At 34.5% G+C, this 19,968-nt stretch overlaps 1 protein-coding gene across 1 annotated transcript; it reads right to left on the bottom strand.

Moving 5' to 3' along the window:
* Positions 1–432: 432 nt before the first annotated feature.
* Positions 433–8,833, bottom strand: LOC108203623 (uncharacterized). The gene is made up of 13 exons (XM_064083079.1): positions 8,430–8,833; positions 8,288–8,332; positions 8,060–8,191; positions 7,871–7,939; positions 7,578–7,775; positions 7,334–7,489; positions 7,159–7,260; positions 6,905–7,069; positions 5,824–6,816; positions 5,244–5,702; positions 4,873–5,125; positions 3,694–4,721; positions 433–3,570 (listed from the first exon to the last, which is right to left on the bottom strand). The coding sequence occupies exons 1-13, from the start codon at positions 8,473–8,475 to the stop codon at positions 1,925–1,927; spliced, it is 5,292 nt and encodes a 1,763-aa protein (XP_063939149.1). The 5' UTR covers positions 8,476–8,833; the 3' UTR covers positions 433–1,924.
* Positions 8,834–19,968: the final 11,135 nt, after the last annotated feature.

Raw genomic sequence — 19,968 nt, 5'->3', positions numbered from 1 at the left:
ATATCCTTCTTATTTTTTATTTAATTTAAAAGTCTAGATCGAATATACAGCCGTGCTTTTAAAAAAAAGGTTACATTGTTTGTACTATGTAAAAAAATTGGAAGCAAATTTGTTATAAAAATGGTGCAATATACTATACCAATTTAAAATTTGAAATTTGGATATTGGCGAGAAACAGTCAAAATATTAAAAATTCAAATTATAAGATGTTATCACAATTAATATAAGTGAACACATCTTTTTCTACAATGTGTATTTAAGTTTTATATTTTTTTTTGTCACACAATGTGTATTTTCTCAATATACAATAAGCATGTGAAAATAGTCATTTATGTTAGACTATCAACTAATTTTTTTTAATACCATCTTACGAACAAATATCTACTATGAGTTAAATTAAAACATATAATACACACAATATTGGAATACACACTAAATATATTGTAACGGGGAATCTTATATTTTTTAAACACTAACATACATTGAAATTGACACATTATTAATTTTTTATACGGATTTCCTAACGTCCATACTATTTTTAACAAACAATTGCTGCGAAAAAAAAAATACTTGGGTACATAAAGTATGGTAAAAATAATTTTAAAAATAAAGGCAGGTAAGACTTTTATATTCAGTTTTAAAAATTGATTCATGTCAACTGCCTTTAAAAAATGTTATAAAGGCAGGTAACGACCATTATAGACATGTCCTTCTATCAAAATAGATTCAGTTTTAAAACTGCTAATCAGTTTTATTGACACGTCTTTCCAGATTGTAGTGATGACGCTATAAACAAATTCCACTCTATAAATAAAGCAGTTCTTATATCCATATAATATTAGAAAATATTTGTGATCATTTTGCGTTCAAGATTCAACGTCAATGTCGTCAAGGCGTGCTAAGCGAAAGCGTTACTTGGAGTTGCAGGACGTGCTTGTCAGCAAAGTGCAATCTCTGAATTTAAGTTCCTCTGATCTGGACACTGATGTTATAGCAGCAAATGAAGATTTTGGTTTGATGTACAAAAGCATGGAAGATAGGCAGTCGGAACTATACTCTCGTATGCTCGGCATTGCAGAGAAATCTGGGTAACTAACTTTCTTAGCGCGGGTATATTTTTTACAAACTTTGTCTAACTTATATCTGTTATACTTAGAGAATTACATTCTATACTCAAAGACGGATTGCGAGCGGATGGCGGTAGTTCGTCGACAGATAAAACTTTTGCTCTGCCAGAAGAATACAAAGGAGATGTTGGTAGGTTCGTGGAAGATTCAAGAGCATCCGTGAATGGACACGCAAGATTGTTAAAGGATCAAACAACCGAGATGTGTGCAGCATTCGAGACTTTTGTAGAAGAATGGACCAAAAAATTAAAGGATCTGAAGGATGCTGCAAACGAAGTAGGTGCAGAGCATGAAAATCTAAGTGCTATGCTCACCGATTTCCTCCTTAATGTCTAGCGAAAACAGCAATCTGTGTGTCTTATCAAGGCAGGGTTTACTTTATTTATAGTATCGTTCTGTGTTAAAATGTGTGTATTATATCACTGTGATGACTCTTAGTAAATGTCAATTGCATTGCCTAAAATGGTGAAGTTCCAGTTCTGATCATATGCTCGTCGTTCATAATTAGTAATTATTTCTAAAGATACGTACAATAAATCAAAAAAAAGGCCCTATTTTACTAAGTTGTGAACTCCCAACTCTGTATCAACCGAAAGAGGTACATTACTTGCCATCATTACAATGCTGATTAGAACTTTGTTAAATGACTGTCGAATAAGAGTGTGTCAATTTACAGTAGATATGAAATTGCAGTTCCTACTTCATTAACTACTCTGGACCTCTAGAAATCATCACTTTGATAATTTTCTGAAATACATATAGGAGATCAAGATAGAACAGTGTTGGAATTCACTTTATCAATCATTTAAGCTTGGCAGATTGTAAAAAACCTCCTCGAAGACAACATTCGCTGTCACATTAGTGCTGGCTCCGTTGTCATCATCAATCAATATGTGAAGTCCCCTCGGAGATGTGACACGCGAGATTGCCACGTACAACTGACCATGTGAAAACACAGACCTCGGCAAGTACAGCCCTACCATATCAAGTGATTGACCTTGACTCTTATTAATCGTCATGGCATAGCATACCTGGAGTGGGAACTGAGTCCTTGTGAAATCAAACGGAAGATTAGTGTCACTTGGAACCATATCAATTCTTGGAATGAGGTGCTTGGTGCCAATTTGTGAACCGCATAGAATCTCACACTCAATACTATTTTTCTTACAGTCTGTAACCAACATCCTAGTTCCATTGCACAAGCCTAAAATTTGATTCAAGTTGCGCATCAGCATGACCACAGCTCCAACCTTGACTTTCAGTTCATGCTTCGGAAGGCATGGCATATCAAGCGAATTTAGATATTCTATAGGAAAAGATGCATCAAAATCGCTATCCTTGGAAACGGAATCTTCCATCGAATCCTGGCTGAGATAAGTGTGACATGTACCCGGAATTTTTTCAAGGAATCTACTGTTAATATCATCAACGAAAACATTGGTCGGGGTTAGAATGGCTCTTGAACTCAGATATGACTTTGAATTCTTACTGCTTTCGAAATCCTTATACACAATATCAAACAAAGCTTCAATTGGATGCTTGCCTTGATTACGGACAACAAATTGCTCAGGTATCATGACCTTTGTCTCAAAATTAGCTTCAACAGACACGATGTTAGGCAGTCTACCATCTCCAACAGCAAGCTGCCACTCACTAAACTCTTTGATTATTTTGTTTTCTTCAGGAGTATTGCCATCACGTAAACGCATGTTTTGGCGAAGTAGAAAAACTTCACAACTGTGCCACAATTTAGAGCGATTGAAAGCAGCTCCAACAACCTGGGCCCTCGTGGCCTTGCGAATCACGGGTAAAATCTGTCGATAGTCACCACCAAATACAATAGTAATACCTCCAAAAGGTTTCCTAGCTTTCTGTGAATCAACCGAAGACATTATGTCGCGCAAAGATCTATCAACACATTCAAAAGCATGACGATGCTGCATTGGAGCCTCATCCCAAATTATAAGGCTTGTCTGACGTATTAATTCGGCAAGATCTGAACCATGATTAATCCCTGCAGTGGAACAGTTATCAAGTTTAAGTGGAATGTGGAACCTCGAATGTGCAGTCCTCCCTCTGGGAAGAAGCACAGCAGCAATGCCAGACGAAGCCACGGGGAGTACTATTTTACGTTGAGACCTTAATTTTGCACAAATTGTTTGCCATAAAAACGTCTTCCCACAACCTCCACTGCCGTAGACAAAAAAGGCGCCACCTCTGTTATTTTCAGCCTTTTCAACTACAGAATCATAAATCTTTCTCTGGTCTGCATTCAGTTTTGCAAGATTACGGTCATGCAGCACAGACATTTCCCTGGGATCATAACTGGTTTCCTCAGCAATAAGTCGATTAACATCAGAGTGAAAATATTTTTCATCAGGAAAAGGAATCGTCGGAAAATCCTTCAAGCTCTTTCCAACGTCGTTCAAAAGCTTCTCAATTTCTGAAAAAGAGGCGATGGCATAAAACTATTAGCTTCTGTAACATTTATAAAAAAATAAGAACTATAAACTAAGCATTATAATCAGACTGTATTGTATTTTATTGTTATAAAGAGAATTATTACCAGCAAGAGTATAATTCTGTATATCAGTCTCAGAAAGCTGCAGAGAATTGTCGTCGGTATCCTTCCGCCTCCTGTGCTCAATATCATCTGCCATAGACTGCCAGTGTAACTGCCAGAGATTTCCGGGATCTGAAACAGAGCAGTAGCATAAAATATTGACAAACATTTCACGCAATTGATGAGCTAAAGATGAATGTGCATTCTCTTCCATCGCATCATGCCATTGCTTATCACTCTGCAGCAAACCAAGAGCACCACAGGCCTCTTTAAAGGTGGGATAAAGAACACCATCGATGGTTCTTATGTCTTCGAATGACATAACTCCCTTCCTTCTCATTAGAAGCATGCGGAGGAACAATAAATCACCCGCGGTGGCGTGGACTTCTGAAACTCTGCCAACCACTTCCCCCCTTTGGCGCGGCTTCCACCTAGATTCACGTGGCAGCCATGTGAAATGACTTGGAAATTCCCCGTAGGTGTAATTACGGGCTTCGGGATACACTTTATTGGCCACAAACCAAGCCTCAAGCTTAGAATTTCTGGAATCCGCCCTATCACAAACTCCCTGGAGGCTCTCTCCAGATTTGAAGCTCACATATTTATTGTTGGGAAGATGGATTGGAAGCCGGTCAACAGCTGGCCACCGAGAGTGAATATCAAAGCCAAAAATCCTCCAAGCCGCTTCCGAAGCACAAATATATCGACCATCTAGATAATTCTTAACCTCATTTGTCTCCCGAGTTTTATTATTTTCACTACGCGCACCAGAGGCTCCTCTCTTTTTCCTGAGCATCATTGTTGCTGTATCATGGCCTTTTAAACAATACTTGAATAAATACTTCAACGACCGTGAATTATTACAAATTTCGATATTGATGTGGCATTGGAATCGCAACAGAAGATCTCGATTGTATGGGACCACAAACCGATTATCGAGGTCATGTCCTTTGCGCCTGACCTTGTTCCCGGTTTTCCTTCGTTTATAAATGGGAAAACCGCAATCGTCAAAATAAGTATTGCTATTGTACCTGCACAAATTTATTATAGTCAACTTAATAGAGAACACAATATTGTGTGTCACATGAATATAATCAACAATTTTCAGATGAAAGTCTAAGCAACATACGTGAGTAGTATTGTGTTCATCATCAAAAAATTTAATGGATAATCCGATCATACCTCTTTGGGAAATGACGTGTACATTTCCCGTTGGCCATACATGACGAATAAGAGAAATCCTTTCCACACGGGCCATGAATCATATAATTCTTAACAGCCTCGTAACACTCCGGGTCAGCGTCTTTATCAGGAATCTCGGCCGAAACCAATTTATCAATTTGTGAAGGACTCTTTGGCTTGTCGTTTGGGTGTAACCATACCAACATATGTGCATGTGGAAGACCACGTTTCTGGAACTCAATGACGTGCATGACTGTGTAGAAATGAATAGAACTCTAATTATACTTATAGCTAACAATAAGTTTAGTCTTTATTCAAGTTATCGCAAATACGGAATCTAAAAAATACAACATATAATCAACAAAACTTACAGCCTATACAGCGGCCGAAATAATTCTTCTTCTTTATAAGATCTATTAGCTGATCAAGTTTCATTTTGAAGACTCGCGCAATGACATCAGGAGCATCAGAAGCCTTTACACCAGGCACGTGCTTCATCATTTCAGTTATCTCAGGCCATTTGGTATTACAGGTCATCGTGAGAAATAGTGAAGGATGTCCAATTGTGCGACACAAAGCCAGTGCATCTTTGAAGTATTGTGACATATATCGCTGTGATCCTGTAAATGAAGCCGGTAGTATAACACACTTACCAACCTGACTCGGGTCATTGTCACCTTTCCTGACCGCATCACGCACAGAAGTGTAAAGATCAGAACGAATGGTTGTTTGATTCCCGCTTATCCAGTCAAGTCTATACTGCTCAATTGCGGTGAAGGCATCAACAACGTACTGCTGCCACAATCTGCCACCCATATGAGGCGTCAGTCCTACAAAAATCAATAAAAATCAGAACAAATCAATAATGAAGCCACGGATCTTAATGAAGACAACATTGTTAACATTTTAAACAAAACAGGAGCATAGGCAAAAAGAAACGTGAATACATACCTTCACTCGGGCGTATCATGAGTTTGTAGGAGTAATACTCCATCATTGATACGTGGTCACGCTGCTTTTTTCCACCATCTATATCCCCAAACTCTCCACTGTTTTCGCTAACTGGCCTTTGAGTCTGCTTATTTTTCACCAATTTGATTTTCGTATGGAATCCGTCTTCTCCCAAAGGAAATAACAAAGGATACTGAAGCTGCATAAAATAGACATCTGTTTCCCAAACTCTCTTCAACTCCTTATGTCGCGTCTCCACAACTGTGTCCCTGAAGCCAGATGTGTCCTCGTTTTGATTAACAACTAAACCACCAACTTCATTGGAGGGACCAACATTGTTTGGCCTTCCATTTGCTGCTTGGGAAGAAACCAAAACCAACCTGAACTCATCTTGCTCGCCAGACTTGAAACGTTCCCTAGCTGTGTGGAATTGTCTTACCAAGTTATTATGTGTATGAAGCATTCCCTGTAATTCCTCAACAATACTTTCATCAATATCTTCACTGACATTATCACCAAAGGCATTAAGCCTGTTATTTAACTCATTTTCAGTGTCGTAGATGTACAACTGACAGAATTTCGGCGCTTCTCCCTCCAACGGTAGTAGGCTTCCCATAAAGTGAAGGTTCATGCCTCTAATTTTGAAACAATAAGGAGCACCACCGCGATTGATTTTGTGGTCAACCCTACCCCCACTGGAGGACATTGCAAACATGGCATTATAAACTCTGATATTTTTTTTGAAATTCTTGGACCTCCGATCAGACGCCAACAATGACTGAAGAGGCTCGGGAGCCTTTTTCTCCTTAGGGAGGACTACTTGTCCATTCCGACAGCACAGCGAAAATGTTGGTTGACTACCCTTGCTAGACTTGTTATTTCTCTCCACATTCCACATAAGAGAACCACACTTTGAACATGTAACATTGGGAGGACCAAGATCCATATACTGATTCCACATGTTGAGGTTAGGAGTATGGTCATCCTCTTCATCTGTTAGACAAAATTTACCCCAACCAACTTTAACAACAGATCCAGTCATTATTTGCAATTAGTTTAAATTGAAAATTTCGGGTCATACCTTGCTCGAAATCTTCACCGTCAGAGAAAGTGCTGTCAGCAGCATCCTCGAATTCTTTATTCAAATTTTTAACAGGATTTCCGTCTGTCTGCTCATGTACATTGTGGCTTTGTCTGTTCTTAATTGTAGTAGCAACACTTGGACCACGGCGTCTTTGAATACAAACTACAAAAACAAAAACAACAAAACACGTTAGGGCATCCAGAGGTGAATACTACAAATATAATGAAGCTCGTGGAAACATCACTTTTTACCTGGATCTTCAATAGTTGAATGAGATGCATTGCTTGAACAACCCTGCATTTGATGTGTTGATGTCCGGTTTAAATCAACTTCCGACAACGGCAACCTATGACCTGCAGAGCAAAACAAAATTTAGGAGCATTTGCAATCACAAAGAGCTTATCAGCCAAAATGTAAATGGCGTACTTGAAGAAAACACATTAGCATGCACCAGAGAGGGAATCCTGCTGTGTTTACTTGTCCTTCTTTTCGGCTTTTCAGGGACTCCTTCGCTAGTCAGCACTTCTGACCGCGACATGTTATGGTCCATAATGTTTCTGGTTTCATTTTCAAATCCTTTTCCTGAAAAATAACACATAAAATTTTAAACAGATACCGGATGTTGTGATTCACCCGCTTCTATTAGTCAAACATATAGAACCATCCTCACGTAGCATGCAATTAAGGGGTGTTTGATGTCCAAGGTTAGATGATTGTCTTGCAGCACACGCATAATCATAATAGTCCTCACTCCCTGAATTTTTTTGATGATGAACAGAGGCGTGAACATCATGCATTGTCTGTTCGAATGTCAAGCTTGAATCGGAATTGCCGCTTTTGTTTGTACCATTATGATTATGAAAATTCTCTGTAAAATGTGGAGTAACAGAATATATAGCATGAGAATGAGGTCAACATCACTTGAAATTCAAACAACAATTGAAATAATCTTTATTCTATAACCTTTATCTGCAATATGTTTTTCAGTCCGACCTTGATAAGCTACCTCTGTAAACAACGTTCGCTTGTAAACTGAAATGGAGACAAATCATCATGAACAGGCAACGAAGAAGGTGGATCATTTTAAACGGTGAAAATCATTGAGCAACCACGACATGTAAAACATCGAATTTCCAATAATACCAGACCTACCTTCATTACCAGAAGTATGAGAATTAGTGACACACTGAGAATTCCTCCAGGACCCTTCCTGAGGCTGTGTATTTTTGGAGCGCGCACGCAAAAAGGCCTCGAGGCCAGTTTCCTCTCCTCGCCGTCTCAGAACTAACACAGTTTAAAAAGACAAAAAGCGCTTAGATATCGTCTCCTAGGTGAAAGAAAACGATAACATGATCAATACGAAGTTAAAAGGCAACATACCAACACCAGGTTCAGTCTGAGATGGACTCAGAGGCCGCTTCCGCCCTGAGTCAAAAAGCATTCACAAAAGAGCAATGGTTAACAATTATGCTATATTTACAAAACTGGAATCCGAATGAAAGCATTTGCCTCTAGATCATACCATCACCTCCTACTGAGAATCGCTGTGATTGCTGGCCTGAGTTCATAACATTATATTTTGAATTCCCGAAACAAACACAACCTCAAAAGCACTGATATTGCAGAGACATTCTTGATCTCATTGTTTCAAATTTGAATTTCTGACTCACAATGGAGCTGTATATTCCAATTAATTTACATTTTCAAAACGAACAAACGATTATGGGAATGTTTCATCAGTCATGATACAAAACCTGGCCTAATACATGCAGGTTTCCATATGTTACATCTCTGTTTATGTCAAGTTGATATGTCATTGCAATTTCCATTTAATAGTCTGTCGAATACAACCCTGAAAGCAATGTAAATATGGCAGAATAATATTAAAATATAAATTATTAACTGAAGAAATCAATTGGAAAGCTAACTTTTAATACCTTGAAATTAGTTTTATACAATTAATAATTAATATATATATTCACAAACGGGTTAACGGGTCGGAGCAGGCAAATCAAAAAGAAAATGACCGAAGTACCCTTTTTTTGTATGTGAAAACCAAACCCTTCACTAGCACCCATTAAGAATATATAGATTTTTTTTGAATGAAATTTAATACTTATTTTTAATTAAAAAATTATAAAAAATTTTAAAAGACGTGACGAATAGTGAAGTAAAATCTTTAAAGAAAAATGAGATGGAGGGAGTAAATAACTTATAAACAGAAAATTACAATCAACGAAAAAATATATTTTTGAAAATAGTCACAATTTTAAAAAAATTACAAAATAAAAGCTGGACATGAAAAATTCCGCTTCCCCACTAATTTATGAGAAAATTTTCTCCGAAGGAATGTCATAGGCCATGAGTACTACTGGTTCGTAAAATGTCTTTCAACAAAGATGATTGAAGAATAACTAACCTAAACAAGCCTGGAGAGTCCTGGACAATCCAAAGAGGCCCAACTATTATTACAAAGGCTGCCCAAAATTGAATTCGGGCCAAACTGGGTTCCACGAGGCTTCAATAATTCTCAAGGTTTGCATAAGATTTTGAAAACACAATCCCATATACCCTTTGGCGTAACTAATTTATAAACTCAGGGAATTGCGTTGTAAAAAATATACGACTCAAACCCACCATCCCCTGTCAAAAAATATAGTCAATCATATTTATCGAATCAAATGAGTTTTAGGTATAATTTTATACAAGCACAATTATAGATAATCCCATTAGCATATATACATGTTCTCTTAGCAAAAAATTTACATAATTTATTTAACCTATCAATACAGCAAATCATTATACATATTTCTTTGAAGATGCTCTTAATATGACATTTACATATTTATAATTCAAGCCAATATGTTGATGTTGAGGTACTTCTGCACCTTATTTATTATCATATTCAAGTGGTATCTCATATTTATAATAATCTAAATTTTTTTGATATATAAACTTTTAATATATAACTAATTAATATAATCAATCTCATGGAAACATAATTTCTTATATGAAATTTTACGTAATTAATACTCACTCCGTCTCATTTTATATGACCCTTATTCTTTTTTGGGACGTCCAAAAAAAACTTAACCTATTATACTTACTATTTTTTAACACTACTTTTCACTATCACATCCACTACTTTTCTGTTTTATACTCTTTTTTTATTAAATAAACACTATTACACCAACTACTTTCCTCCCATATCTCAAATCTATTATTAAATTTTGATGGGTTTCCACCATTTTACTTACTTTTCAATTAAATTTACTATTTTCCACTACTTTTTTCTTAATCCGTGAAAGTCAAACCAGGTCACTCAAATTGGGACGAATGTATTTTTTTATCGTGTTAGTCAATTGCATTGGAGATGTTTTTAAAATTTTTACGAAAAAACAAAAATTCAAGTTTAATGTATTTCCAATAATTTATTTAAGTTTTGTAAATATATATTATTATTTTATATAATATTTAATATTCTCTCCCGGTTTATTTTATGTGAACTATTTTTTTTGGATGTCCAAAAAATAAAATCTTTCATTTATAATATTTTTTAAATGTTATCACAACCACATTTATGTTTTTTAAACATTTATCATCTTATATTCTAAGGTTCAAATTGAATTCAAAACATGTAATTCTCTTTCTATTTATTTGTTATGTGTATGTATATAAATCTGCATTGAGTGATTATAGTTTAAATAATATATATATATATATATATATGTATATATATATATATGTTTTGTATATATAATAAATTAATATTTTTTATCATGATTTTTGGAGATTTAGAATCCAGTGATCAAGTAATAAGAGCAAGTCCAATAGGTGTGCTAAATCAAGTCTTAAATCCAAAAATAGGGTAGGGAATATGGGATAAAATTGCACTCCAACACTATGCTAGTGATGTGCTAAATCACTAGCACAAGCCTCCCCTTCCCTATTTTTAGAATATGCTAGCCACTTCTAAACTATTTTTATCATTAAAATATTCATCTCTCTCTCTCCTTCACATCATTTCCCTCTCTTTTTTCCCTCTCTCCTCCACTATTTAATATTATTATAGTAATAGGGAATGGATACAGGGAGTACTGTTGGAGCTCATGTGCTAAATCTTGTGCTAAATCGCTAAGACATATTATTTTATAATATTTTTAGGGAACCTTTTAGCATAGTGTTGGACTTGCTCTAATAAGATCATTTCCAACCCTCTAAATTTTTTAGTTACAATTCAATAAATCACATCTCAATTAAAAAAATTTATTGATAATATGAAAATTTTGTTCGCTCAAATCATGTACCATCCTTGTCTAAAAGTATAGCCAATTTCTACGGATGGGTATTCACCCCACCACACTCGACCCCGATCCGCCCTTCTTGTTTTTCGGAGACAAAGCGGGGACCGGAAAAAGTTTCATAAAAATTCCGGGGATTGGGGTTGGGGATTTGTGTCTCCCTGTCCCGATAATTATTTTTCGTGGAAAAATATTCGCAATACTTAGAAAGCTTTTTCAACATATCAAAATCATGATTTATCATGAACAATATTTTTCTAAGTATTTTGGTTTCAAAACATTCGTCAACTATGAAAGGATATCTTCGATATATAATTATTTATATATTTGTTTCGGTATTTATGACAAACATTAAAATTAAATTCACCTAGTAATCCTCCCAAATAGGACATTAATTTATTTGATTAATTAAAAGTGGAAAGTTATTTTTGGCAAGTAATTTTAATCTCTAAATATTCCTTCACATCAAAATACATTTATTTTTAAAGGAAATTTTTCTGATTACGCAATAGTGGCGCTGAGACATATCGTGAGTCTACGATTATCTCTTTCTTGCTACTGCAACATTAAATTACATGAAGCTCGAAAAAGGGCTATCAATATTTGGTATTCTCTAGAGTACTCATGTTACATTATTTACAAAATTTATATTTAAATTAATTTATTCCATATTTAAACATTTATTATCTCTCGGAATAAATTAGTTTAAATCTTTCAAAAATTATTAAATCCTTCATTCCTCAAGATTTATTTTATTCAAGGAAGGATTTATTTTCTCCATATTAATATTTGTCTCTAAAAATATTAATATCACTTTTATACCAATTCTGGAATATTTTCTCCCGGTCTCTCAAATTCATTATTTTTCGGAGAAAAATATTCGCAATACTTAGAAAGCTCTTTTAACGTATCAAATTCATGATTTATCATGAACAATATTTTTCTAAGTATTTTGGTATCAAAACCTTCTTCAAGTATCCTTCTCGGTTTTCCAAAAGACGAAGTGTTTCGGTTTTTCATAAAACGACTTTTATCTTAGAAAATCGGTTTAAATACCTTAAGATTATTCTCGTCCCTCAAAAGTATTTTATCTTTATGGGAATATATTTTAAGTATTTATTCAAGTTTTAAGTTTGGCCATAATCCCTCTCTGATAATTTCGAAAGAATTATCGTATTTTATTTGAAACCCGAAAACCTGATTTATCGTTTTAAATCCAAATAAAATACTTCCACTTGCCAAAATGACTTGAAACTTGAGATTAGCCAATTAAATATTATTCTTAGTGCATGGTTAAATTTTCGTAATTTTCCGAGAACTTTCATTTCGGAGCGTTTTCTGTCTGCCGACCCGATCACTGGCTGAACGTTTGACCAAGCTAGGGTTGACCAAAAATTACCAAAATTTCCAAAATGCCATTTTCTAATATTCTAAGATTTATCATATTTTTTTCGTAATTTATTTCGCACGTTCGAAATATCGCGTTTTTAATGTAACGGATTTTATCGGTATCTCGTAAAGCGTGTCTGTCTTTTAGTGCATTAATTGCACTGAATTTTTAGTCCAAGATGCTGGTCAAGAACACCTTTTTAGGTGTGGGGGACAAGGGGACAAAGTTGAGTAGTGGCCAAGGTATGGTTAATTACCATTTGCATTTTTACTTCTACTTTTCTTACATTTACCCCACCCATTCTTGCCTATAAATACACCCGTCCACCCATTCATTTTTCCCAAGCTAATAGCCAAGTATATGCTGAGATTTTAGAGAAGAAACACTCTCCCAAAGTTTATTCAAGTGCCCACTTCTTCTACTTCATCTTTAAAACCTTCGATTCTTCATATATTCCGATATATACAAGGTTTTAAACCCCGAAGCTTCGTTCTACCCAACCAAGCATCGCTCATCTTACCATTTTCATAAACCACTCTTTTCTACCTCCCGAAGGGCTGCCCAAATTCGTTCGTGTGCTTAAAGTCGTATCGAACCTCCGACGAATTTCTCCGGCGAACTTTCGTGCATTAATCGTGTAAGTGGTTTCTTTTAGCTTCAATTATCCGAGTCTTAATTAACCATTTTCAAAGGGCTTTTCAAACAAATTTCTCTTCATCTTAAGCTCTCTTGATTTCAAAATACTCGAGTTGGCCACTCATTATTATCGGGAATATTGTGCACTAACCTTACTTGCTCACTAACTCATATTTGTGCTACCATTCCCATCACTCCCATACCCTTCTTGTTTTAGTGAGAAACCCATTTTTCAGCCCTGTGCTCGGTGGGGATATCATTGAGATAAGATACGTGGTATTACGTGTTTATTTTCCGAACGTGTGTGTTGGGTGTGATTTTACTTGTTTCGGTGGTAAACCCCGTTTGGGCCTTCTCGCTATCGCGGGGTGTTATCCGAACAAGCTACTTGGTTCAATTCCGTTCGTGTGAGTGTGTGTGATATATCTTGCTCGACTTCGACTCCCTCTTTTCAAAACTCACTCATCACTCGATCTTATTAAAATCAACAACTTATATTTCTCCGCGCGATATAATTTGTTAAAATTGAACCAACGACTTAACCACCATACTAAAACGTTATAATCGACTAATTTCAACGTGGTTAAATTGGACTAAAACTTGCGGAACCAAAACTTTTTTAAAACAAGGATATATTTGTTTGTGGATATTGTGTTCTAACTTTTGCAGTGAGGTGAAGTGAAGTGAGGTGATCTTCGTTCTAAGACCCAAGTCTTTGACGTATTGACGGGGAGTTGATAGTCATCGCACTGTGAAGAAGAGGAAAGACCCAAGTCCTAATACCTAAAATCCAAGACCGGCGAAAGGTTTAGAAGTACAAAGACCACTGGAGGTGCAACGACTTTGAGGAAGTAACAAGGATAGTTACGTTCCGAGACAAGTCTTGTTATTTACATTTATAGTGAGGAGGTAACGAAGAGTTACGCTCCAAGATATATATTTGTAAAGGCTTCTCCGCCTACTGTAAAGGAGTTCTTTATAGTAGAGAAAATCTCGAGTCCGGGGAGGAGCTCGGGGACTAGACTAGGGGTGAGTGGACTCCAAGGGTTGAGTTAGCCACCGCGAACCAGGATAAAATCGCTCGTGTGATGTTTTCCTTTTCTTTTCTTACACTTCCGCACGTAACTGCCAATACTCTCGATACAAGTTCTAAAGAAGGGGTGAAAACTTTTTAAAACGACATAAATATTTTTAATTGGTGATTAAGCTATTCAACCCCCCCTTCTAGCTTAATTAAACCATCTATCGGGACCTAACAAACTATATTTCTCTGTTTTTCAAAAGACGAATTGTTTTGGTTTCTCGTAAAACGGCTTTTATCTTAGATAATCAGCTTAAATTAACTTTAAATTATTCCAGACCCACAAAAATATCTTATCTTTATGAGAATATATTTTTAAGATGTATTCAAGTTATAAGTTTGGCCAAAATCCCTCTTCGATAATATCAAAAGAATATTCGTATTTTATTCGGAACCCGAAAAACCGATTTACCATTTTAAATCCAAATAAAATACTTACACTTTTCAAAATGATTTAGAATTTGAGATTATTCATTTAAATACTATTCTTAGTGCATGGTTAAATTTTCGTAATATTTCGAGAACTTTCATTTCGGAACGTTTTATAACTGCTGACCCGATCGTTGGCTGAACGTTTGACCTGACTGGGGTTGAATAAAATTACATAAATTTCCATAATGCAATTTTCTAATATTATAAGATTTATCATATTTTATATAAAATTTATTTCGCATGTTCGAAATATCGCACTTTTAATGTAACGGATTTTATCGTTATCTTGTAAATTGTGTCGAGGGGACAAAGTTGAGTGGTGGCCATGATATGTTTATTTACCATTTACTTTTATCTTTAATTAATTAACCTTTTAACCCACCCATTTTGCCCATAAATACAAGGGTCTAGGTCCCCAGCATATGATTGCTGAGGAGCTGTTATATAACCTACAGTTTTTCCAGCGTCGGATCAGTTTATGAACGGCCCAGATTTAAAAAATTTCTCACACGTCTAGCGCTTAAAAGGGGCTCTATGTCTATCGTCCAGCAGTTTTTAAGCGCTGGACAGTTAGGTTTCCTTATGCATACAGCGCTTGAAAAGCGCCAGAAGCCCAGAAATCCACATCACTGTGTTATCTGTAAGACACTTCTACATTAATTTTTTTATAATTTTGTATATATGTTTAGGTTATAATAATTAAAATTTGATTTGTATTTATGAAAAAAAGTATTTTAAACAAATATGAATTATTGTACCTTAAACGAAAATATATAATAATAAAATATTAATAAATATAAGTAAGACTAATTTAAAAAAAATGAGAATTAAATGAAGCAATTGATTTTGAATTTTTCGATGATATATGTAAGTACTTAATAAATGTGATAATCATACTGTTTAAATAAATAATAACTATTTTCATTTTTCATAAATTTTACGTTATTATAAATTATGTGATTTTTATATTTTGTATTATATTTGTGTTATAGTAATATACAAATTAACTTAAGAAAAGAATATAAAAATGATGTATAATTTTTGTGTAAAATGAATATAATTATAATGTCCACATAAATAATTTTTATGTATAATTTGGAGGCTTAGTCGTCCTTGTAATAAGACAACGTAATAGAAAAACCGCAGTAGAAGCAGTAGTATAAGAAATATAAAAAACTTATTATAAATAATAAATAAATTCATATATTAAATAAAATAATATATATATATATAATATAAATTAAAAACTATTATGTTGTAAACTATTTATTATTTTAATATAATAAAATAATAAAATATAATTTCAACCGAGATAAATAATTTTTATGTATAATTATAAACTATTTCAAATATAAAAAATAAGTATTACATAAAAATTTATTATAAATAATATATTAAATTATATATTAAATAAAATAAAATATATTTATTATAAATTTATATATTAAATAAAATAAAATAATATATAAATTTATACTTATAAACTTAAAGTTGCAGCTTTGAAGAATATAAAGGTAGAATGAAAGTATACTTGCACGCTTCTGGACTTGGACTTCCAGCTCTTTTTAACCGCGGTATGTATAAAGAAACCTTAACTGTCCAGCGCTTAAAAACCATTGGACGATAGACATATAGCGCTTTTTAAGCGCTGGACATGTGAGAAATTTTTAATTCTGGGCCGTTCATAAACAGATCTAACGGTGGAAAGACTGTAGGTTGGATAACAGCTCCCCAACAATCATATGCTGGGGACCTGGACCCTAAATACAAACCCCCATTCATTTCTTCTAAGCTAATAGTCAAATACATGCTGAGATTTTTAAGATGAAACACTCTCTCAAAGTTTATTCAAGTTCCCACTTCTTCTACTTCATCTTTAAAACCTTCAATTCGTCATATATTCCGAAATATATAAGATTTTAATCCCCAGAGCTTCGTTCCACCCAACCAAGCCTCGTTCATCTTTTTTTTTTTTTTTTTGCTAATTGATTAAGCCTCGTTCATCTTAACTTGTTCATTAACCACTGTTTCCAACCTCCCGAAGGGCTGCCCAAATTCGTTCGTCTTAGTTTATTCAAGTGCCTTTATATGCTTGCCTGATTTTCTGGCTGGATGAGTTCTACTGTTAACCTGATTTTCACTAAAAATACGAGATCTGCATTTTTTTGTGACTGACATGTATAATGAATGCAAAACATCCGGAAAATTCTTAAGAAACTTAGCCAAAAACGATTTCTGATTATACGTGATTTTATTACAGTGCTTCAAACTTTATGATGATGGCTGTTCAAACTTTCAAATAATGTGTAATTCTCAGGCTTAAAATTAGAATGATAATTTTTTTATGCAAAATTTCTCCAACCTGATTATAATTAAATTCTCACAATGTCTACCATGTTAACTCAAATCTGCATTCTTGTTTTATGATAATATCTAAGAAATGATTAAAATCGAATTAATTGATTAACATGCTTCTTGAACATCTAGTGATCATATCTAGGAAAATTGATTAATTAAATATTCTGTGTATCTATTGTTCTTGCCATGAATGTTTGATTAAATTTGTCTATCCTGACTACTCTATCCTGCCAGTTGTGTAAATGAACTCTCTACATGCCTATCTTGAAACTTGTGTATCTTTTGACTAATTTGATAAAAATTGAGCTGAGCGGATTCTGTGTCATATTACCAGCTGTATGAATGAAAATTATGACTTGTGATTTGATTGTTTGATGGACATGACTTGGTTGACTATTTTACTCTTGCCACTTGTGTGGATTTCTTTGATTTGATAGATAATGAATAATTTGTATCTATCATGTCTGTGAATACTTGTTAAGTTAATCCCATATATTATGATTAATCCTACTGTGATAAAGTCTTCTTGCCATTAAAACATGTCTGTGCAACCTAATATCTATTGATCACCTAATTCTTTGTGTTAATCTGATATGTAAAAAATCTGATTTATGAATGTTCAACTTGGACTTACTTGATAATATGTACATCTCATAAATCTGCTAATTGCCATGCTCTCTGATAATAATGATTTGCTAAAAATTGGTTGTATGTACTTATATTGGTATTAATAGAAATCTGTCTGAACAACCTGAACTGATTAAATTGACTCTGTTGTGATATTCTTGGAAACTATTTTATTGACTATCATGTGAGTTTCTTGACTATTTGGCAACATGTGAGCTGTATTTGCCAGTTGTTTAAAGGAATTCTTGATTGCATGACTGATGGGTTTCCAGTTAAAGAATTTGATATGTTTATGAATTAAATAAATATAAATTGGAATTTGTGTTATTAATAATTGAAATATTATCTCTCTGAATGTGCTCATTGAATGAATAATTTTTTTATACATAACTTAAGTTTGCTAGTAAACAAAAAATTATTTGACATAATAAAATCTGATATTTTAATAATCAAACCTTTGTCTTAAATTCACAAAATATTTGTCTACTTAAACTTGACTGATGTAGAAGTTGACTATTATGCATGCCTTATGTGCTTAGCTGTTTGTGTGATGAATTGGATGACTTATGTGTAATCTGTATTTTCTTAAATTACAATGTCAAAGAAAACATGTCCCTATAAACAGTGGCGTGTCCCCTGGTTTTAAAACAAATGTCTGACCCGTTTTTCTTTTAAAACAAAACAAGTGGTTTCTATTCTTAACTTATCTAAAAGGACCCTTTCTAAAAGTTTTTGACAAAACGGATTTTTTTTAAAAAAAATGCCTACTCTCATTTAAGGTAGTATCTTACAAAATCCCTTGATTTTCAAATTTCTGTGTTAACTTATGTCATCAGTGGGTTCCTTGCATTTAATATGATAGTGATTATCCCTTTATTCCCTAGAAACTCCCATTACCCTGGCCAAACAGACCCCAACTACTTTCTTATAAATACCCTGCCCCTTTCCTAACACTTTACACCAAACAAACACTATCACAAACACAGCCACTACCCAAATGGACTTCCAGTTACTCCCTTCCAACCCAAACCCCCGATCCAAACACTCAAGCCTATGACCCATGTCTCCCAAACACCATGGAAACCAAACAGTTTGCCACTCCCAACAAACCTCTTCTTTCAAATACTACACCCCAAAACAAAACACTGCCACCTCCTCTCTCCTCAGGAAACCCCAACACTACTATCATCCCTACCTACCTAACCAAATCCCCTTTGCCACCAACTATAACCTTGACCCATTCCACACCCAAACCAAAATCTACCCAAACACCATCTCTCCACCTATCACGTTGCCCCTTGTTCTCTATCATAGGAGAAAGAGGTGGCAGTGTTTTGTTTTGGGGTGTAGTATTTGAAGGAAGAGGTTTGTTGGGAGTGGGCAAACTGTTTGGTTTCTATGGTGTTTAGGAGACATGGGTCATAGGCTTGAGTGCTTGGATCGAGGTTTGGGTTGGAAGGGAGTAACTGGAAGTCCATTTGGGCAGTGGGTGTGTTTGTGATAGTGTTTGTTTGGTGTTAAGTGTTTGGAAAGATAAAAGGTGTTTATAGGGAAGTAGTTGGGGTCTGTTTGGCAAGGGGAATGGGAGTTTCTAGGGAATAAAGGGATAATCCCTATCATATTAAATGCGACTCCACTGGTGCTAGAGTTCCATGGATCATCAATTTTTCAAATGGTGGTAAGTTAAGCAAAATGATGAAAAATTTTCAAACGGGAATGATGGTTTTTATTCATTAAAAAGGAGATGTACACTCGTTTATAATGGCTGCTCTATGGGACAACTTGATTTTTTTTTATCATGGTCAGAATTACCACACTTATCTAATGGGTGAGTTATATGGTAATTTGATCACGAAAAGGAATCAGCTTGGCCTATTTGAATTTGATAGTGATATACGGAAAGTATGTACATATTAGTGTGGATACAATCTATAAGGCCTTAAGAATGGACCCTCTTTATTTTTCACAGTCATGCATTAACATTTATGAGGCCTATAAATTTAATCAACGTGATTTTGAGATACATGTTGGTTTCTTCTGTGGAACAGATGATCATATAGGGTTATGTCATGAGAATTGTGGTGTTAGTTTTAAGCATTTCTTTCCTGATTTCCAACAACTTGCTATAATTTTTTGCGCGGATTCTTGATAAAATTTGATAGAGTTGATATAGATTTTTTAGGATTTAAGCATAATACTTCAAAATCTCATGGATTTTGATGAGATTTTAAAAAGA

The sequence above is a fragment of the Daucus carota genome, chromosome 8 (genome assembly GCF_001625215.2).
Source record: "Daucus carota subsp. sativus chromosome 8, DH1 v3.0, whole genome shotgun sequence".
NCBI lineage: Eukaryota > Viridiplantae > Streptophyta > Magnoliopsida > Apiales > Apiaceae > Daucus > Daucus carota.
Note: the sequence above shows the minus strand (reverse complement) of the source record. Positions and strands in the feature narration are given on the sequence as shown.

Excerpts from the sequence above, each read along its gene's own strand:
- LOC108203623 (XM_064083079.1), bottom strand. The coding sequence starts at position 8,475 with ATGAACTCAGGCCAGCAATCACAGCGATTCTCAGTAGGAGGTGATG. Across the intron at positions 8,192-8,287 it reads TCAGACTGAACCTGGTGTTG|TTCTGAGACGGCGAGGAGAG; the intron begins GTATGTTGCCTT and ends AAACTGTGTTAG. Across the intron at positions 7,261-7,333 it reads TGCTAATGTGTTTTCTTCAA|GTCATAGGTTGCCGTTGTCG; the intron begins GTACGCCATTTA and ends TTTGCTCTGCAG.